At 40.1% G+C, this 23,031-nt stretch overlaps 1 protein-coding gene across 1 annotated transcript in view; it reads left to right on the forward strand.

Moving 5' to 3' along the window:
* LOC144271558 (potassium voltage-gated channel subfamily KQT member 1-like) overlaps positions 1 to 23,031 on the forward strand; it is a 449,329-nt gene that overhangs the window by 77,541 nt on the left and 348,757 nt on the right. The window contains exons 4-7 of the mRNA XM_077829000.1: positions 8,520 to 8,598; positions 10,517 to 10,613; positions 15,714 to 15,854; positions 22,676 to 22,786. Coding sequence (XP_077685126.1) covers positions 8,520 to 8,598; positions 10,517 to 10,613; positions 15,714 to 15,854; positions 22,676 to 22,786 — 428 coding nt within the window. The remainder of the gene's footprint in view (positions 1 to 8,519; positions 8,599 to 10,516; positions 10,614 to 15,713; positions 15,855 to 22,675; positions 22,787 to 23,031) is intronic.

Here is a 23,031-nt window from a genome sequence, read left to right on the forward strand (position 1 = left end):
TCTGGAATGGTAGCTGAAGCATGAAGGAGCATTCAAATGTTTAGCATATCTGGCACGTAAATACCTTGCAATGCCAGCTACAAAAGTGCCAGTGAATGCCTGTTCTCACTTTCAGGTGACATTGTAAATAAGAAGCAGGCAGCATTTATCTCCCGTAAATGTAAACAAACTTGTTTGTCTTATCAATTGGCTGAATAAGAAGTAGGACTGAGTGGACTTGTAGACTCTAAAGTTTTACATTGTTTTGGTTTTGAGTTACGGGTTTTTGTTTTTTAACAAAAAAAAATCTACATTTGTAAATAGTACTTATACAATAAAGAGATTGCATTATGGTACATGTATGAGGTGAATTGAAAAATACTATTTCTATTTTTACAGTGCAAATATTTGTAATGAAAATTAAAGTGAGCACTGTACACTTTGTATTCTGTGTTCTAATTTACGGCAATATATTTGAAAATGTAGAAAAACATCCAGAATCGCTTATAAATTTCAATTGGTATTCTATTGTTTAAAAGTGCAATTAAAACTGCAATTGTGATTGGTTTTTTTAATCGCAGTTAATTTTTTTGAGTTAATCGCGTGAGTTAACTGATTAGTCGACAGCCCTAATAGCTGTGTTTATATATGGGCGATTGCATGTGCCATCTCTTGAGGGATGTGGGAACTGATTCAGTGCATGGCACTTCATTGTTTGCGGACATAATGATTTTGATGCAGACACAGTTAAAGTGGTCTGGTAAATTTGGCCTTGTAAGGAAGTTGTGTATGGGTTTTTTGTTTTTTAATAAAATGCCAAAACGTTCTGTGAACTTTTTTTGAAAACTTTAATTTTTTTTGCAAAAAAAATTATACAGCCAATTGTATGAGACTAGGTCAGTTATAGAACATATCATGAGCCAGAACTTGAAACAATCTATGTATGCAGCAACCTTTGCTCCCCATTGCTTTCCCAGGATTATATTTAAATTAAGTAGCTTCCATAAATAATTATCTGACAGAATATTCATTTGAATGCAGGATAAGCTACATAAATCCTGTTAGAATGTTTTCAACTTGATCTATATTCAGTATGCTGTCACATTACATACTACAGTAGCAATTAGTGTTTGTATAGTATTAGAGAGCATACAGTGCACTTTAAATGCTAAGTGTAAATTGTGAGCACAGGGTTGCAACTTCTTTGTTAGGACACATCAGAATGTTTAAGTATAGAGAATGTGGGAGGTTATGGACAAAAGAGGTGTAAATACTGTTTTATTCTTGTGGGAATTAAGGCTCATTGGGGAAATACATTTGGAAGTACGGTTGTTACTGTTGCATTGTAGAACTCTGTGTACTAGTCCTATTGCTAGACTTGGCTGTGGGGCTATACATTTGCTTTGTAGATGGTCAGGGTCAGGCTCAGGCTCAGGCTGAAGCCTGGGCTCTGGGACCCCGCAAGGCCAGAGGGTTCCCAGAGCCTTGGCTCCAGCTGGAACCCAATATAGGTTTATCATTGGCTTCAGCAGGAGCAGTGTTGGGTCAACACTCAACGCTTTTGAAAATTCCACCCTGAATGTTTATACTTTGGCTTTTTGTAAAAGATAAATAGTGGGCACAGGCAAAGATAAGATGAGGGATTGCAAGGTCACATGCTATCCTTTTTGCTGCATTACAGAAATGTCACTACAGATGAATTTTTGTAATTCATGTTCATTCACCAGGGGCTTGGGAGCTTATGCTTTGAAATAAATATTAGGCAGGTTATGTTCAAGGGTGTTGTATGTGCATTATTATCCCATATTGTCTGCCTTTAGCAATGGGCCTGTGTGGAATATATTCATGTGCACCTTCAAAGTTTGTTATGGAATGAGACAGGGCTCTGAAGGAGCACCTGTACATTGAGTGTGAAATTCCAGTCAAGTTATATAAGCCTACCAGTGTTGTGCCAATAAAACACTGAGTGAATGTTAGAGAAAAACCACATTATTGTAAGTCAGAACTCAAAATATGTGCATACAGGCTGTTTATTTTGAGTCCTTACAGACAGATTTTCACTGGACCACTAAAAAGCATATATCCAGCCTAAGAGCTATCTCCAGACCATAAACTTCATACCATAAACTACTAGAGCTGCTAAAAACAATTCAAAGTTTTTGTTAAAATGGAATTTTTTTTGTTTTTTGTACTTGAAAAATGGGTGAATTGTTTTTGCTCAATCACCGGATATTGAAAGTTGTAGACCAAATGTAAAGATATTGGGAAAATTAGAAATCAAATTGTTGAGTTAATAATAGAAACACTTAAGAAATCTTGGCTGTAGGTATTACTATGTGCTCTGCCTATTATGTGCTCTGCCTATGTGTATAAATAAGAAATACTTGCCTAGCAAGCTGATTTTTGTTCATGGACAAACAGCTGGTGGCTTACCATGGTTGCTGTCCTTTCAGGCATTATATGCTTTCAAAATCAGCCAGATCTGGCAGTAAATTCTGGCTATGCTGTGACTTCACAGCTTCGTATATTTTAAATGCTGACCTATACGCTGGCAGAGAGGCAAATGCAGCAGCAGCAAGAAACGTAGTTAACGAATTGGCACAAGTTTTAGAGGCAACGAGGGATAATTTTTTCACCAGTGTTGGACTTGCTGCCCCAAAAAACTAACTTTGGCTGGCACAATGAGAAGGAACAAGCCTGAAATTCCTGTTCAGTTCCTTTCCAACTGGCAAAACCTGTCCACTCCAGTTTTGTTTGGTTTCCAGGAAAATATGACCCTTGTGACTTATGTACCCAAAAAGGGGAAAGCAGTATTACTGTTATCTATGCACTCAGATGCTTCTGCCTCTGGGGCTGAAGCAAAACAGATACAATTAATTTTTATAACAAAACAAAAGGACACGTGTGATGGTATCCTCATCCATCACAAAATGGATAGGCAAACGCTGGCTGATGGTAGTTTTTGCGAACATTTTGGACGTATGTCTGAATGCATATATTATTTGGATGTTGTTGAATTGTACCTGGCTTAATAAATCCTTAAGTAAGAGAGAGAGGTTTTTCAGGGACCTGGTCATAGAAATGAAGAAACCACTGGTGCATGAAAGCAACACTGCAGCCTGTCTCAGGCTTCTAGGGAAATAGTGCTTAGTGTGCTAGGTACTGATCCAGAGCCTAAGAAACAGGCAAGATGTTATGTCTGTTCCAGAGAATGAGACCAAAAAACCTCTAAAATGTGAAATTGTACATTCAGAACATATGTCACTTATTTGCCCCATTTGTTCCACGTAGTAGGCTATTTACTGCCATTTTGCTGAGTTTGTGCCTCATACAGGGGCATGCACAGACATTTAACTTTGACCCCTTTAGGGGGGGCATGTTCTGTGTTCCCCCCGGCAGGAGCTCACTCACAGACTGAGACTGGCAGATTGGGACTGACAGGAAATTGGTGGGGCAGGGAAAACAAGTGGGAAGTGGGGAGAGATCTCTGAACAGCCAGGATGAGAGGTGGGAAAGAAGACTGTGAGACTGGGATGAGGAACCATGGCTGAAGAAGAGAAAGGATTGAGCCAGGGACAAGTTGCTGGAGATGGGGAAGGAGGAGTCAAGATTGTGGGGAATGGATAGAAAGGTCTGTACCCACTAGACATGCTCCTCTCCAGAGCCTCATCAGTGCCAAGTTGAACCTCCATCAGTGCCAAGATTCCTGAGTCTCAACATTCCTCTAGTGTCAGCAACTATCTGAAACCCACTGGCAAAGTGTCTCATCTCTCTTCTGTGTCATAGAATCCTAGAATATCAGAGTTGGAAGGGACCTCAGGAGGTCATCTAGTCCAACCCCCTGCTCAAAGCAGGACCAATCCCCAACTAAATCATCCCAGCCAGGGCTTTGTCTAGCCTGACCTTAAAAACCTCAAAGGAAGGAGATTCCACCACCTCCCTAGGTAACCCATTCCAGTGCTTCACCACCTTCGTAGTGAAATAGTGTTTCCTAATATCCAACCTAAACCTCCCCCATGGCAACTTGAGACCATTACTCCTTCTTCTGTCATCTGCTATCAGTAGATCCATCCTCTTTGGAACCTTAGTTGAATCTTAGTGGAATCTTAGTTGAAAGCAGCTATCAAATCCCCCCTCATTTTCTCTTCTGCAGACTAAACAATCCCAGTTCCCTCAGCCTCTCCTCATAAATCATGTGTTCTAGTCCCCTAATCACTTTTGTTGCCCTCCGCTGGACACTTTCCAATTTTTCCACATCCTTCTTGTGGGGCCCAAAACTGGACACAATACTCCAGATGAGGCCTCACCAAGGTCGAATAGAGGGGAACAATCACATCCCTTGATCTGCTGGCAATGCCCCTACTAATACATCCCAAAATGCCGTTTGCCTTCTTGGCAACAAGGGCACACTGTTGACTCATATCCAGCTTCTCGTCCACTGTAACCCCTAGGTCCTTTTCTGCAGAACTGCTGCCTAGCCATTCGGTCCCTAGTCTGTAGCAGTGCATGGGATTCTTCCCTCCTGAGTGCAGGACTCTGCACTTGTCCTTGTCGAACCTCAGATTTCTTTTGGCCCAATCCTCTAATTTCTCTAGGCCCTCTGTATCCTATCCCTACCCTCCAGCCTACCTACCTCTCCTCCCAGTTTAGTGTCCTCTACAAACTAGCTGAGGGTGCAGTCCACGCCATCCTCCAGATCATTTATGAAGATATTGAACAAAACCGGCCCCAGGACCGACCCTTGGGGCACTCCAGTTGATACCGGCTGCCAACTAGACGTGGAGCCAATGATCGCTACCCATTGAGCCTGACCATCTAGCCAGCTTTCTGTTCACCTTATAGTCCATTCATCCAGCCCATACTTCTTTAACTTGCTGGCAAAAATACTGTGGGAGACCATATCAAAAACTTTGCTAAAGTCAAGGAATAACACATCCACTGCTTTCCCTTCATCCACAGAGCCAGTTATCTCATCATAGAAGGCAATTAGATTAGTCAGGCATGATTTGCCCGTGGTGAATCCATGCTGACTGTTTCTGATCACTTTCCTCTGCTCTAAGTGCTTCAGAATTGATTCTTTGAGGACCTTCTCCATGATTTTTCCAGGGACTGAGGTGAGGCTGACTGGCCTGTAGTTCCCAGGATCCTCCTCCTTCCCTTTTTTTAAAGATGGGCACTACATTAGCCTTTTTCCAGTCATCTGGGACCTCCCCCGATCACCATGAGTTTTCAAAGATAATGACCAATGGCTCTGCAATCACATCCACCAACTTCGTTAGCACTCTTGGATGCAGTGCATCCCGCCCCATGGACTTGTGCCCGTCCAGCTTTTCTAAATAGTCCCCAATCACTTCTTTCTCCACAGAGGGCTGGTCACCTCCGCCCAGTGCAGTAATCTGGGAGCGGACCTTGTTTGTGAAGACCTAGGCAAAAAAAGCAGTACAATAGCACGACATCACCCTTGTTGCTCACGCTTCTAAACTTAATCCAGAGACTCTCAGGTTTTTCTGCAGTTTCATACCAGAGCTCCTTTATGTCAGTCCACATAAAGGATGACTACTTACTACTGCTATCATTTACCTTGCTAGCTCAAGTTGCAGAGGTCTGTGTGGTGGAGCTAAAGGTTTTAGTCCTACTGATGTCCCATATGGGTATCAATATGATGCTACTGGATGGAATTCGTGTGTTCAGTTTGCTTTTTTAAAAACCTAAGTAACTTCTCACACACACACCCCATTTTCAAAGAGCTCTAAGGTTCCAAAGTCAAATGCTCAAAAGTTGGGAAATGCCAGAATAAGGGTTGGTTGTGCAACCTTAATTTGTCCCCCTTGTGGATATGTATTGTGATGATTGCATCCTGTTTTTTTTTCCCACAGCACCTCTGCCTTAATCAGTTCATAGGCCTATTTAGTTTTGGGTCCACCTCTTCCCAGAACTCAAAGACCTATGGCCTCAGCCACAGGGAGGGACTACAAAGTCCAGAGAACAGAGTACTTTGGGTAACAAATGTGAAAAAAGGGATGGGAGTGAGGATATCAGTCCAACGCAGGATCCAGAGGGGATGCTAAGCAGAAAACCCCAGTCAGTGCCCACTGCTCCACAAAGGAGTCAGAGGATTCAGGGGTGCCACCTAGAGGAAATCTGCCTGGATACCGGATACCAGTAGAGAATGGAAGAGGGCACTTCCCCTTCCAACTTGCTCCACCTGGACAGATGGGTCAGCAGTGAACTGGGATCAATCTTCCTCAAGATCCACTTGAGGAAAATGAGAGAAGGAGGAGACAAGGCTGCCCTCGCCTCCTGGAGCACACAACAGGGTAAGAGTAGGGTGGGCAGCTCCATGTACTGGCTGAGTGCTATAATCCCTCTGATCCTAATCCCAGACATTTTAGAGTCTGGTGGTACCAGTCAGGACCAACTTCCAGTGAATCAAGGGACTCCCTCACCTGCACATAGAGATGGGGTTGTGTAGGAGGGGTTCTGCAAGGAGAGTCTTCTCCACAGTGGCTGCTACAGACCTGGTCACTGACACTAGATGCTTCCAGGTCCTGAGTAGGTCCCAGTAAAAGACTGGTAGCTCAGAGAGGTCTCAGGAGATAAGAGCTGCCTGGCATATTGGAGCTGATGGAGAAAGATGTGCACCAAAATGCTTCATGTATGACTACCTGCACTGTCGCTGAAGGGCCTGAATGCAGGAGCTGTGGACCTGCCTGGATGCAGAGCAGGCCTGGTCTGCCCTCCCATAAGGGGAGGCTCAGGACAGCCACAGAGACCCAGTGCAGACTGGCCAGAAAAACTCCAGAAACTTGTTCTGGAGGCTGTCTAGGGTTCCTGTAGGGTGCTCTCAATGTGCTGAAGTGGTGCCAGAGCATAGACCGGACAGGTTGACAACCAGTGTCCTCCCGAAAAGGACAGGAAGTGCACAAGGGACTTGCTGTAGGGATGAAGCAGGGCTGTGTAGTGAAGGAGACTGACTGTAGGACCCTTGCCTTATTTGTTGCAAAAGTTGGAAGATATGTAGTGAATGAGGCAGGAGTCTGCCATAGTAAAGGCAGTTGAATGCTACCATGGAGAATTGAATTATAGACTTGAAATTAGACTAAGGTTTCTAACCATCAGAGGAGTGAAGTTTTGGAATAGTCTTCCAAGGGAAGCAGTGGGGGCAAAATACTTATCTGGCTTTAAGATTAAACTCTAAGTTTATGGAGGAGATTGTATGATGGGATAACATGATTTTTGGTAATTAATTGATCTTTAAATATTCATGGTAAATAGGCCCAATGACCTGTGATGGGATGTTAGATGGGGTTGGATCTGAGTTACTACAGAGAATTCTTTCCTGGGTATCTGGCTGGTGAATCTTGCCCATATGCTCAGGGTTTAGCTGATCGCTATATTTGGGGTGGGAAGGAATTTTCCTCCAGGGCAGATTGGAAGAGGCCCTGAAGCTTTTTCGCCTTCCTTTGTAGCATGGGGCACAGCTTACTTGCTGGAGGATTCTCTGCACCTTGAAGTCTTTAAACCATAATTTGAGGACTTCAATAGCTCAGACATAGGTGAGAGGTTTTTTGCAGGAGTGGGTGGGTGAGGTTCTGTGGCCTGCGTTGTGCAGGAGGTCAGACTAGATCATAATGGTCCTATGTGATGCTGGATAAGGCACTTGAAGCAAACTTTTTCGTGCGTGCTTTGAGACTACTGGGTCTTATGTGCAGAAGTGCTGAGGACTCAGAAGTGTGACTGAAGTCAATGGGAGAGCTATTCTTTGAACATATTAAGTGTGATATAATGCTAATGAAACATCAGGTCCTAGGTGTGCCAAATTGGGCACCCAAATAAGTGGATGTTTATTGGATACTTTTGACCTTAATCTTTGTGCCTTAGTTCCCTATCTTTAAAATGGGGATAACACCCTTTCCTCTCACAGGGGTGTTGTGGAAATAAATTTAATAATTGTGAAACATTCTAAAACTATAATGGTGAGGACCATGAGGAGGAAATAATTGCGCCTTAGAACAAGGTTTAAATAGTGTGCAGTGAATAAGGCATGGGTAACACATTGAATGATGATGAGGAAACAAAATACATTAAACACTATCCCTCCTGTGCACTGAGTGAGGTAGGAGTCCTGAGGAAAAAAAATAGAATGTAATCATGTAATTAAAGACTGCATCATAATGCATACAGCACAGTGGAGTCAAATTAAGGTATCCTGGGCAACCTGAATTCTGGCATTTCCTAAACTTTGAGTGCTTGAGTTTCCAACCTTAACGTTCTTTTAGCATGTGTATGGGGAGTGGGATGGGGGTGCTCATTTTCTGAAGTGGAAATAATAGGGAGTTTTGATGTGATTACCAAACATGCTTTCATTTGGCCTAAACCAGATTTTAATCTTGGTTTTCCAGATGTGAAACTCTGTTATGTTAACTCACTGTTCCAACAAAACTCTACTAAAGTAATTTGGTTTTTGTTTGCTTTTTTCATCTGGTGTTCAGTGACTGTTCAAGTGCATAAGTCTAATGTTCAATGTGTTTTTTTAATAGATCTTATTGTTGTGATAGCCTCAATTATTGTTCTGAGTGTAGGATCAAATGGGCAGGTGTTCGCCACATCTGCCATAAGGTACGTTCTTCTAGTGACTGTAACGTAACTAAATACAAGATGGGTTTATAGATGCATGCTCAATTGTTATTACCAAAGATTATCAAAATGTCAAGGTAAATGGACTATGAAGAACTCAGTGTACCATTGTGCCTCGGTCACTGATTGGGAAAGGCAGCATCGAGGCAACGCATACTGCATGGGTGTGAGTGTGGAAGCAGAGAGGACACAACTAAAGAAACATTATGTCCCATACAAAACATCCAACACTCTTTCTGAAGGGGAAAAAAGAATATTACAGCACGTTGGTTTATTTAAGAAGTAATCCAGACACCACTTAATTCACTTGGTACTTTTTTGGAGAATGTGTAAGTACTTCACTTAAATCCATCAAAGCACAATTGCATTTTATCTGGCACAGGTAACACATACCATGCAGGAACCAGACGCATTTGATTTATGCAGTGTTTGTTCAGCTTGCCCCAAGTAGCACAATGTTGTTTTGGATGGTAAACTGAGTAAATACTGGAAAGGAGCGATAAGGAGTGGTGGAGGTGTATTCCCACTTTGCTTAATCCAGCAAAGGGGTGCTGCACCTCCTATAATGTGTTAAGTGCCCTCCCTCCCACTTGAGTTATTGGGAAGTGAGGAAGTCAGCACTTTGCAGGACTGGGCCCACATATATACAACTCCCTTTAGTATATGTCTAAGGTATTTACGGGGCACTGACTTTTGGCATATAAGAACTGACAAGATTATGAAGACATAAATGTCCAGAACAAATATGTACTTTCTGTTCCCACAGGTGAATGTGTATGTTAAAATTTGTTTAATTTAGGGCTGCCAATTAATCAGTTAACTCACACAATTAACTAAAAAAAAATTAATCGGAATTAAAAAAATTATTTGCAATAAATCTCACTGCTAAACAATGGAATACCAATTAAATATGATTAAATATTTTTCTACATTTTCAATATATTGATTTCTATTACAACACAAAATACAGCATACAGTGCTCACTTTATATTTTTGATTACAAAGATTTGGACTGTAAAAATGCTAAAAAGATAGTATTTTTCAATTCACCTCATACAAGTATTGTAGTGCAATCTCTTTATTGTGAAAGTGTAACTCACAAATGTAGATTTTTTTTGTTACATAACTGCACTCAAACAAAACCATCTAAAACTTTAGAGGCTACAAGTCCAGTCAGTCCTACTTCTTGTTCAGCCAATCGCTAAGACAAACAAATTTGTTTACATTTAGGGGAGATGATGCTGCCTGCTTCTTTACAATATCACCTGAAAGTGAGTACAGGTGTTCATATGGCACTGTTGTAGCTGACGTCTCAAGAGAGTCTGAAATTCATGTTCTGGTTGGTTACTTAAGTTGCATAGCATTGTCTCTACTCACTGATTGTTTTTAGTTACATAAATCATCCAATCAAAATGAGAATTGTGACTTTTACAGTTGAATACTCAATTCACGTTTTGCTTTTGGAAAATATCAAAGTTAAGTTTACTTTTTGCCAGTGTTCATGCTAGTAAAGTTTTGGTACTGAATGGTCTCAAAAGCAAACATTTGAGAGTCACAAATAAGTAAAAATGTAATGTGCTTATGAGTATGAACAAATATGTGTACAATTTATTTATTTAACTTTTTGGTATAATGATATACTATACACTTAAATACAGAGTAGTCTACAGTATTGAAATTATGGGTCCACACACAAAAGGTACCGAATAGCCTTAATCCACAGGCACATCTCTGGGAACAGAAGTTGCTCAGCATCCTGAAGAATGATCAGGAACATGGGGGTTTTTCTGGTTTTTTTTATAGTATATAAATGTACCCTGAAGGTTGTGTGCAGGTTAAAAAAAAATAGTTTTGTATCGATATTTAAGTTTTTGATTTTCATTTCACATTTTTCTTTCAGAGGAATCCGGTTTCTCCAGATACTTCGTATGCTTCATGTAGATCGGCAGGGTGGCACTTGGAGACTCTTAGGATCAGTTGTTTTCATACATCGTCAGGTACTGGATATTTTAAAATTCCTAACACATTGTCCATGAAGCTTATTCATCTCTTGGACTTCAAACCATGATCTGGTTTAAAATGAACAATTGTTGCAAGATAGAATGAATCACTTTCAAAGACAATCATGTTCCTTTTTATTTTTAAAACAGGAACACAATTAGGCTGAATATTTCTTTCAATCTGGGGGCTAGTAGACACCAGCAGTGGTATTTTCTGGAAATTAGCATTATAGTTGTGAATAATGGTTCTCTGTGAAGTTTGATGGAACTATTCAGGCAGAATTTATTTAACATAGTTCCATGGTTTATCTCACATATAAAAATGCTGCCAGCTGTATTTGCAGGAACTGTCTTCTAACCCAGGTTATTTTGGCAAAAAAACAAACCAGTTGAAAAATTTTAAGTGAACACATCAGCCATTTTAACCATTCCTTTTTATTTAGCTACTTGAATATTGGGGTTTCTAATCTGTGCTATAAATAAAAATATTAAATATAGTGTGTTAACATGCAGGAAACACTATTTTATTTAAGGATATAGGCTGTGAAATAGAGGTAGATATTTCTATAAATAGCAGTCTGTTTTTGTTAAAGCTTGTACGTTTTACCATTACCTCTCCTGTTCAAAAGTACTTAAGCTTAAATAATCACTTTTCATATAGACTTTTTTACACATACTTTGGCAAATGAATGATTGAAGGGCCCTTTTTAAAGGGTCACTTTTGAATCTTTTTTGGTGAAAACGGGTGCTCGAAGTTAACCATATCAACTTATTATTGTCATCCTCTCTTACTCATCCAGTCATATTATAGTGGCTTGTTCCACACTATAGATTTCTTCACCTTTTAAAGCCAGTTATTTCTCCTCCTAGGACAGTCCTTCCTTCATATAAATCTGTTCTCCAATTAGTGTAAACAACTATAAACTTCCATCACAGCTGCCACCTGCATTTGCTTCAGCAGATCATTGTTATGTTATGTTACAGATGACTGGGAACTGCTTAAAGCAAAACACTGAAAATCTATAGTATAGTTATTCTTGTGCTATTAACATTTCTGCTGCACCACAGGTAACTTCAGATCCAACAGGCTGAACTCCATTGAAAAACATTGAATTCCTGTTTAAAAAAAAAAAAAAATCCCCAAACAAACAGCAAAAATTCCTCAACACAAATCCACTTCATTCCTAAATGACATGAGGAATTTTAATGGCCCATGTCAGTGTAAGCTTCGTTGTTTATCTCTACGGTGCATGGCTATCCATATAATACTGGACTAGACTCCTAAAGCATTTTCTTAGTATTCATAAGGCTTACTGTGGGGGTTTTCTGGGGGCAAATAAAAAAAATACCTTGGAGAAGATAAGCCCATGAACCAAATGAATTTAAAGTTGTATTACTCCAGAGAAGTGATTATGGTGATCTATAAACAGTCTTCATATCTGTGATGCTTGACCCAGGAGATCACCCACTGACACACGAGCAGTTCAAAACCAAAAATATTCTTTATTGACATTGGATAATTGTAGCTGAAACTGCAGTGAACAGAAGGGAGAACAGAACTTTTATTCCCCTCCAGTCTGCAATAGAAATTTGGGTTTTATAGAAAAAAGGACCTCAGCTTCTTTCTTTGCAGCCAGCATACAAAGCAGACTTTCATTTGTTCTTGTTGCTGAATTGGACACTTTTTTCAATACAAAATAGGATCCTAAATCCCTGAAAAGTGCACAAAAGGAAATTATTTGGGTCCCACTGAAAATAGATTCACTTGGATCTGTCTGTGCCCAGAAAAGCTTACTAAAGATTGAACCAATGCTTTCCATGTGCGTTTGAGTTTTACATATAGCTGTATTAGCTCACTGAAACCCAATTTGGCTAGGGCACTCAGCTATTTTCAGAAGGTTGAGCTTATACTAGTGTCTTTTGCCAAAGGCAACAGAACATGAGTCAGTATCACATATGGTGATGGAAAAACTTGGAAAAAATCATGCAGCTCACTGAAAAACTATTGAGTTAACTTACCCAGCTCCAGTTTAAGTCTCTAATCTCAGAGGTTCACTTATCCCTCATCTTGCTTTGTGAGCTGCCATAATGCTTCTAATAGAAGGTCAATTGATGGTTTTTCTAAGAGTTCTGAGTAGTATTATTATTTGAGATTTGTCATAATTAAAAATGTGCCAGGTTTAAAAGAACTTATTGACTTAAGCCCCTCAATACTGATCTGTCATGTTACCCTATATGCAAGTGTGATTTTGGCTTTCTTTGCACACCACCCCCCACTAACCTTGTTTCAGTCATAACTGCGAAGTATAGTGTGTTAGACTTCTGTGGGGGAGGAAAGGGAAAAGAAATATTTTTTTGTCACTCTGTTGGTGTTTCACCTGGTGAATAGCATCTTGGTCTGTTAGCTGTCCTTCTCAAAAGCATGAGAGTAAGCTTGGCTGTGTGGTAAGTGCAAGGACTGCAAGACCTGGACTCTTGAGTTGTGTATCTGGCCCTTCTACTGACTTCCTTGTTTTGGGCAAGTTATTTAACTTCTGTCTGTTACTTCAGCTATAAAATAGAGATAATAGTCTGAGCCTCGATTTCTGCAAAACTGTCAAGCAACTTTAGATGTTAGATCCTATATTAGTGCAACTATCAACTCCTATTTCTTTATGTGCTCTAATTCACTTTTTGTTGAAATTTTTATATCCTATCTACATATCTCCTTAGTATAAGGCTGCTGGAACATTTTTAATATTTATATATACACACTTGCTATTGCAATATTTGTTTGTAAACATGTATGTACGTATTCAGAGTGGCCATTAGAGATGATCTGAGTAAGTGGTGTTTTCATCCAGACTGAGTTTTGACAAGGGTCCAGGCTTTAATGAATTGGGCTACGATTTAGAGATGCTGATGCTGAAATATCCTTGGTAGTTCTGGTGACATTTCAGCCACAGTGGTGGGAATCTCATGAGATCCTGCCCAACTCCACTAAAACTCATATTGGTCTGCCTCATTTTAAAGCCAATACTTCACATAGAAAATCTCTTCAACTATTGTCTGGCCTCCATTCCAAGGCAAAATCAGTGAGAAAGTAGTAGATTCTGTGTTCCAATTACTTGTGACATCTGCCAATAGCTTGGATGTTTTGTAGTTGGGCTCTTGTTTGAAGCAAGACACAGACAGCTTTTGTGGCACTAATATGGTACCTTCATTCAGTGGGAAGTGATGTCATCTCCGGGGGATGGAAGCGTAGGAACTTCATGCTCAGTTGGTGACTAGAACATCCACCTCCATTGGCTTTCTTGCCCTTTACAGCCTACAGAATTCAGGCTTTCCAAGTGTTAAATAGACACCCACAAATAGAGGCTGCTCAAGACTATCTGCTGCCCTAGGCAAAACTTCAGTGTGCTACCCCTCTCCTTATAAGCCAAGGATGGCAGATTTGACCCAGCTGTCCATCTGTCAAATTTGAGTGACTGGAATTGCAACCTGGTGCATGGGGTCACAGAGCCACTCACATTTGGCCAGGACACCCCTCCATCATGATAGAGGGGCAGCTGGGACAAATCTGCTGCCCTGGGAAGGTGCCTAGTTTGTCTATACCTACAGTAACCCATGCCTACAAACTAAACAATATCTTAGCGTAATGAATGGATGATCGCTGCAGAAAGAGGAAGGACTTGGACAAGATAGCACAGAAAGCTGCCAAAACCAAGAGAAAACACTGTGAGCTGCAAATGTAAAAGGAACTCTTAACAGTTCAAAGCAATAAGATCAGACATACCAAGTGTATTAACTGCTGTACAAAAAGAGGCAGCAGAGTTGGTGGAGGAGAGGTTGACCACAATGAACTAGTGAAGATTCAGCTCTGACTTCCTTGCTCAACCAATGCATCAGGCCACTAGAGCTGAGAAAAAGACTTACAGGTGAAACTGGAGCTACTAAAAACTGAGACTAGAGAGGGAACAATCGGGACTAATGGATTACCTGAACATTTATTGACAAGGGAGAATGCTTTTGTTTTGTGCAAAGGTTAATTAGGTGCACTGAATCTGGATTATCCCAGTGAAGTTTCAGTGGGCAGGGTTTTTAGAGTCTTGACTCCTGATGCTACAAGTAGCAGTTGTCTCAGGGAGCATTCCAAGGCTTCACCATTTCCACCAGAAAGATGCTGTAATGAAAAAACAAAGGGAATGGAAAGAAATTAGTTTAAGGTAATAAAACCCAGATCTTCCAGGAACTCTCCTCCCTAACATTTAGCTTCAGATGCTAGTGTAAGACATGACAGAAGAATGGTGGGAGAGAAACATCTATTTTAAATAAAGGGGTTCTTTGTTAGATGGGTGTTTTTTATTTTTAAAAATCACTTTTGCAATATTTGGGACACAAAATAAAGGAGGAGAATTCTCTGGAATTCAGAATGGTGACTAGAAGAACACAAAGAATTGGGGAAAGATACAGATGAGGTATGTAGTAAATTTTACTATTCAGTCTTCTTGCAGGTGGCAAAGCTTAAATAAAAAGTATTACAAAAGACAAAGCAGGAATTAACTCCCAGTCTCTCAGGCAACACAAAGTAAATGTGGATAAAGTCTCAGATCCCTTTTAAAATGTTAACTAAAAAAAAATTTGAGGTGGAAGGCAATGTGCTCCCCATGTCTGTTAATATGCTGGGGGATGCGAAGAAGAGATTAATTTTCTGTAAATAAATCACATATTCTAAGAGTGACTAGTAGGATTTACCTTCAGTTTTAAAAGACATTAATATTTGGCCTATCACCAAAGTTGGTCAATGACATTGCAAAGTCTTATGTCTATTTTTACCTGTCCAAATCTACTGTCAGGGACCATTTGGCCTTGAATGACTTAGTCTTGAAGCAAATACAAAGCTATTCATGGATTCCTCTATTTTTTTTTTTTATGGAAGTACATTTTGCCTTCTAAACTTGCTGATAATGTCTTTCCAACCTTGCCATTGCACAGCATTGCCATGATAGTGCCTTTCAGCAAAATATGCTAGTATGTGAAACTAAACAACGTTATTGGTTTCAAACTGGAAAGTACATAACTTAAGCCTTACATACTGTTTCCTTTCTTTTGTGATAGGAACTCATAACTACTCTGTACATTGGATTCTTGGGACTGATCTTCTCATCCTATTTTGTCTACCTTGCTGAGAAGGATGCAGTGGATGAAGATGGAAGAACAGGTTTCTCCAGCTATGCTGATGCCCTGTGGTGGGGTGTGGTAAGTCATCTGTAGCAAAGTGTGTGCCTAGTCTTTGTCCACTCTCATGCAAGATAGACCATTGACATTAATAGGGATTTTTTTTCCTGAGTAAGGATTTATTGATTTGCAAAATTAGACCTATTTGTAAATGGTAATCTAGAAGGGAAATTTAACCTTTTTTTTTTAAAGTAGATGCAATAGAACTAAAATATGTCAGTAATGAAGTATATTATAAAGGCAAAGTAGTGACTCCGTGGTAAAGTTTGCATTAAGTACAAAACGCAAAGTAGGAATTAAATCCTTATTTTAAAGAGTGAGAAATTAATCTTGAAATTTTACATCCTCTTTTGAGCCCAATTTAATTTCCAGTGATTTTTCTAAAAAGAAACATTACTGTAAGAATGTTCCCTCTTACAAATTTAGGCCAAGGTGTTCCATTATTTAGATACCTCTAGCTATGCCACTGTAGTGACAGCCCCTAAAGCATGCGTGTAGATGTCAGTTATGTGTACTACAACACAAACTGCATATTCTAAAACATGGAATACAGGAAGTTGTGATAACATTAAATAGTTCCATTGAAAGTAGTTGACAGAGCCCTCCAGATCCATCAGCAGTTTTGGATGTCTGATAGTGCTTCCCAGTTTCACCAGCAGGGCTCAGTAAGGAGTCATGGTGAACTAGAGAAGAAGGTTTGGGGCTGGGGGTAATGGGCAGTTATGGGAGTTGTATAGGGGTGTGAATGTCCAGCTGGATGGAGAAGGGAGTATGTGGTTATGTGGGGGAGTGAAGAGAGAGAACATGTATTGGTGAGGTGGTAGGGTTATGCTCCTCTAGCCATGGTCATCACATTTGTGACACATCTCTGGGAAATGTCTTTCCTCTGCTCACCCGCAGTCTGAGTCTGATACACCACCTGTGCTCCTGAGGCAGCTTTCCCCACTGGTAAATCTCATGTGGCTCATGATCTGGGAGTGTCAGTGTGGCAAACCAGAGGAGGCTGACACATCAGGTCTGGTGATAGGGTGGGGAATGACCTACTCTGAGGATATTTATGATGATATTGGGGGCAGACTTAGAGCCACTAGCTCCCAAATATTCACAACTTGCCCGTTCAGCCCTTTCACATCCCTTAACTGCCTATTCTCCCCTCTTCCCAAACTGTGCTGTAAAGTAAAACCTTAATTCCTACCTCATACTTCCCATTGACAAGCTTACAGTGCATATATCTAACAGATGTTACATTTGCTGTATTTGTTGTAGTGCTAATAAGGGAATGTTGTGTATTTCATACTGTTTCTTCATACATGCACGGGAGTTCATAGCAGAGGTGTACAGCATGTCTGTAAGACTATTGAATGTGAAGGGGGAGTGCTAAGGTATGCTATAGAAGGTTCTCTCTTGCTTATGTGGGTGGGTTTTGCACTTACACAACCTTCTGCTGGCTTTGACATAAGTGTGTGTGTGTGAGAGAGGAAAATTTATCTGGTTTAATCCAAGAACAAAGAGATAAGCAGTTCAAGTCTTTGTAAAGAAAAAATGGAAAACTTCCTTGAGTAACAAAGTAATATCTTACCTGCATCTAAATAATCCATTAAATAAACACTGGTAAGAGTTTGTGGGATGGGAAAAAAAGGGGGGGGCCTTGAAAGTCCCAATACATAAACATTTATAATATTTGTGTTAGAAGGGTGGTGTATAAACTTCTACTAAAATTATTTTTATAAAAATTTGGCTTACCCATTTTTTAATGGCTCAGTTCAAAAATTTTGTAAATCTTTAATTCCAATGATTTGGTTATCATGTATCAACTAATTTGAAGGGTACACAAAGCATCCAATAAATTCATCCAAAAAAATGAAAACCCTGACCAAACAAACCCCACCCTGAAATGATCAGACAGAACTAAATAGTCCGGCAGGGGGAAAACCCAATGGCCCACAAAATCAAAAGTTTGTTAAATCCCTCTATAGACATATATGATAAAAAGCTTATAAGGGACTTAAAGCTTTGTGCATCTGGGCATAAAACAACCTTTAGTTAATGGAGCTTAAGAAACTTTCCACAAGAACAGATGGCTGAAAAAATATAGAATAAAAACCAAAACAGTAAAGGCCAAACAAGTCTGTGCCTTTTTAGCCTGACATCACAAAAAGTCATGTCTATGCTGAGGAAACTTTAACAGCAACCAATTCCTACTTGTTCTACTACCAGTTCAGTTGAACTGGTTTTCAAAACAGTCGGGACATGGCTGCTCAGCTAGTTTTTACCACCGTTTCAGCTAAATATGATAAGTAAATCTAATCAAAATGGTATTAGAAGAGGGAGTAGCTCTGGGAGTCTCAACATTAGGGCTCCCACCAGACCTTGCATCAGTTCAACTGATCTCATGGGAAGCTTGTAAATTCCCCCAGTGTAGTCAAGGTCCAAAGAGGCAAGGTCCAAAGAGGCTAGCTTTGTCTGTCTGTCATATATAAATTGGGATGATTGTTCAACGTAATTGTTAAAGGATGCTGATCTGTGTTCTTGTGAATTTTGTAGTATTTAGCTATGGTTTAATAAGGCTTCCCGTCACTGTGGTATATAAACCCTTTCCGTGCATAGTAAACACACAAACATCCCTCTTTTAGCTGCTGGCAGGAACATGCTTAAAGAATTAAATCGAATTTTCTAACATGAGAAACTATTTTGGAGTCTAAGGGCTAGATGCTGCAGCCCTGACAGAGTAAAGGCTGCAGAATCAGGGCTTAAAATATGCTCTCTTCATATGAACATATTTTGCAAATATTCTTGATGATAAGTTAATAAAAGAAAACTGGGAGAATTTTCAAGAGAAATGAGTAAGTTTAAAATGTAGGCTATTTTGGTGCTTGTTTTAAATGCTTTTCATTGTTTAAGATAGGTTGAATTCTAAACGTACCTACTTTTTTAAAGTGTTTATGTATTGCACCAAGTGCTCAGGGATTTTTCTGTGAAATTCTACTTAAGTTTTGTAATGGGTAGATAAAATCAGCTTTGTCTTTATCTGTGTGAGGCACATGAAGGAAGAATATTGTTTAAGCTTTCCAGACATGTAGGCCTTGGCAGTGTTAGTGAGTCACGGTGCAGGTGCAGTTCACAGCTGGGACCAGTGACACAGGGCAAAGTGAATCACTTAGTTTCTTTTTCTTTTAAAACCTCCCATAACACAAAAACACAGATGTGGAGTTATTAGGGAGTGAAATTTGATTTCACTTTTGCTTTTCAAAACTAATCCAGTTTAAAAAAAAAAATCTTGGTAGCAGCTTTTGACAGTTTTTTGTGTATCTGCTAAAACCACAGACTATTATGTGAGATATTTTGACTACCGTAGAAAGTGCAAGCTTGCTGAATTTGATACAAAGGTCCTAAAGGGTTTAAACATGAGGAAAAAGGAAAATAAAACAAAAATAAAAGGAATTTGGAACCAAATTTTAACCAGGTTCACTTGCTCTAGCTGTGAATGCAAGGCTGTTACATCTACTTTTGACAGGCATGGCAGATTTAATTGTAGAGTTCTATCAAAGACTTGTAGCATCTTATGTGAACCATTTTCAGCACTATTACCTTGTTAAAATATATGGAAAGACATTTCCTAAGGGATTATCAGTCTGGAAAAATTATTAATCCTGCCTGTTTTCAAGTTATTTTTGAGTCCTCTTTCGGGGCAGGAGTTGTTGACATCTCATTTCCATTCCTATCTCTTGAGACCCTACCTTAATGTCTTTTGATGAGAACAGGGCTAATTTATGTCTTGTAGAATTTGAGTCAAATAGCTGATTGCCTACATCAGGTTACTCTGCCTATAATACCAATTTTTGAGCTGTTTCACCAAATCCCCAATATCAAGTACCTATGTCCCAGCCAGAGCAACGTCCCTTTATTTTTAAAGTTTGGTTCTAAAGCCCTGATCTTGAAAAAGCTTTAAGCATGTGAATAGACCTATTGCTGTCAGTGAAACTACTCCTCCTTCTTGAAGCTATGCATGTGCATGTGTTTGTAGGATCAGAGGCCAGGTTAGCTAGAGCATATGCAGAAGATATGAGTGGACATGTGATGTAGTGAATCTGGTTTAGGCAACAGGCTTATTTTTTAATAGCTAATTATTAAATATATGCTGAGCGGTTCACTAGTATTTACTAGAAATACTTTCAAAATAATTCTGGACAGGATTAAGAAAGCTGGACAATTTACATTATCTATAATCCATTCTGCATACTTACAAGTATTAATTAGATTAGCAAGAAAGAATCCTCTTACAGTGGCAATGGAGAAACTTCCTGAGACGTGTCCAGACACCTGCAGGAATCTGTCCGCCAAATGTCTGCTGCAGGGATGGAAAAGCATCTCTTTTTTTCTGTGGTTATGGCTTTTTATGCTGTCTCCCACAGTAATGTTAGAGTAGTTCAGCATTACTGCAGTTGGTTTTTAATTCCTGAGTGCTTGAGAACTCAGAAGAACAAGGAGCCTTTCATAGGAAAATGAAGGGGAGAAGAAAAAGCAAGACATTAAAGGATTATCTGGGTGCACTGAGCAGCTGAATGGTCATTAAGGAATCATTGCTTTGATTTCCTCCACTCCCCTGATTGTTTTGAAACTTAACATGTGGTGTTGGTGATTATCATTATTTCTTTGTTTTGGGGTAGTAAGCAATAGCCCTAATCATTATTAGGGCCCCGTTATGCTTGGGGCTGTACAGACTCATGGGAAGATGTGGTCCTTGCTGAGGTGAGCATACAATTTAAAGTTGCAAGGAAATAAAGATACTAAAATATTGAGTTTGCTAAACAACTGGCATTTTGTTCAGAATGAGGTGCCAAGAGTCTAAAAGTAAATGTGAGTCTAGTTTTCAGGGCTTGAAAGTCTTTGTTCAATAGTATTTTCAGCCCTGTGTTTTTTAAATCCTCCTTCCTAGCTTATTACAGTGCTTCCCTGAGAGATTGCTCCAAGGGAAGCATATTCTCTCCGACTGTTTATAGGCTCTTCAGGAAAACCTTTAAAAACTATAGATTAATGACTGTGAAGTGCTTTGAGATTCTGATGAACAGCACTTTATAAGAAATAGGCATTATTATTATTATTATTCTTTATAGTATCTAACTGGGTGCAACAACTGGAAATAGCAGCGACTGTGCCCTAAATGGCAGTATTCTCACTAGAGCCGTTCAAAAAACGTTTGCCAAAATGAAATTTTAGTGAAATATGCTATTTTGTTGAAGCCGGAAGGTTTTGCGGAGATATTTGTTTCCATGAAACTTTGGGTAGGAAGATTTTTGGGTCGGGGTGAGCACAGAGAGCAAAGACTGACTCTGTAGCTCAGTGGGAGAATCAGGTTCAAGCCCCTGCTCTGCCTGTTTTGGTATGATACGGGATGAAAAATTCTGCTCTGATTTGGAGCAGAGGAGGGAGTGGAGCCTGGTTCTTCCATTTACTAGGCCAACATGCTAACCATGAGGCTAAACAGCCTCACTCTCTCCTTTTCAGAAATATTTTTTTTGAAAGATTTTGTCCAAGGAGAAACAAACAAATTCTGAAATCTTGAAAGTTGTCACAAAATAGAATTGGCATCCTTTGGTCAAGCCTAATTTCCATAGCCTCCTTTGTTCTCATTGTGAATGGTTAGGTGAAAGTGAATTCATCAACCTGTTTTGGTCATATTTCTGGTATTATTGATAGCCATTCCCTACTCCTTATATTTTGCCATGTCCTGAAACCTAATAAGTCTTTATAGACGTAGCTGTTAAAATTATTTGTATTGGACAGAATGAAAAATACTCTGTCAATAGCTAGAGTTTTTAATTTTGAGAAGAAGCAAACCATCTTTGCAATGTTGAAACAGGGCAGTGGGCAGGGCCAATTACGGCAATATGATGAAAGATTCAGCACGTATAGAACCTGGGTCTGCAGATTCCCTGGAAATTGACTATCTCCACACCCACCACCTAACACCTCTGACAGTGGAAACACTTACCAGAACATGAGTCTCAGGGGCCCAAACATGGGTGTACTGCCCAGGGAGGGCCAAATTGACAAGACATTCCTGATGGGTCCAGACATACTATTTTAGCCTGGGGAGGAAGTTTGGGTCTACAGCTAGGCAGAATCCTAGCTAGCTGCTGTTACAGATTCTGCTTTTTCGTGCTATTGCTGAACTTAGCTTTACCTCCTGACTCTGATACCCAGTTCTCGACTTGGCTTTGTTTCCTGCTTCTGAATTCCAGTTCCTGATCCCCGGCTTTTACGTCCCAGCACTGAGTCCTGACTCTGGCCCATGGTTCCCAACCCTGGATCAACTCACAACTCCACTTTCTAGTGTCTGACTGGCTTTAGACACTAGGCCGCCTGTCCAAAACCCATCCTTGACATATGGTGTGTTAGACATGCCTCGACATGATCGCCCTGCCCTTCATGGCCCAGCATCCCACTTTGAGTAGTGGTGGCCAGGGCCTCTTCTCCCAGTCAGGCAGATGCAACAGGATGGGGTCCCCTTGTACTTGCATTCTGTCTGCTGGTGTGTCTATTCAGATGGGTGCACTGGAACCATTGTACTCCTCTCTTCCTGCTACGAGTCCTCTGCTGGGGTGGTGTTGATGGAGCCCCCCAGTGCAGTGCCCCAAAGAGATGAATGGGGTTACTCACCTCTCTCCAGGCTATTGAGATCAAGATTCTAACATAAGCAAATGATTTCAGGAGCTGGGGCTTTAGGCACGGGCCAATCGTGTTTATGCCAAATGGATTGTCATGTGTTGTGATGCTTTCCCATTGCTTTCTGGAATAACTTTACAACTTTGCAGTGAATATTTTCTTTGTTTATGGTGCAGGTAACTGTCACAACAATTGGTTATGGAGACAAAGTACCACAGACGTGGATTGGGAAGACAATTGCTTCCTGTTTCTCAGTATTCGCTATATCTTTTTTTGCTCTTCCAGCGGTGAGTGGGAATTCAAAGCAGTTATTTAATCCTATGTGTAAATAATACTAATACTTGTTAATTGATGCCATTGTTAAGAAAATGTGGCGTTTTTTAAAAAAAAAATTTCTCAGAATATACCACATAGTTATTACACCTTTTAACTTGTAATATTCCTCACGAAAGGAAGGATGATTCATAGATATTTAGGTCAGAAGGGACCCTTATGATCATCTAGTCTGACCTCCTGCACAACACAGGCCACA

This window comes from Eretmochelys imbricata, chromosome 1 (genome assembly GCF_965152235.1).
Source record: "Eretmochelys imbricata isolate rEreImb1 chromosome 1, rEreImb1.hap1, whole genome shotgun sequence".
NCBI lineage: Eukaryota > Metazoa > Chordata > Testudines > Cheloniidae > Eretmochelys > Eretmochelys imbricata.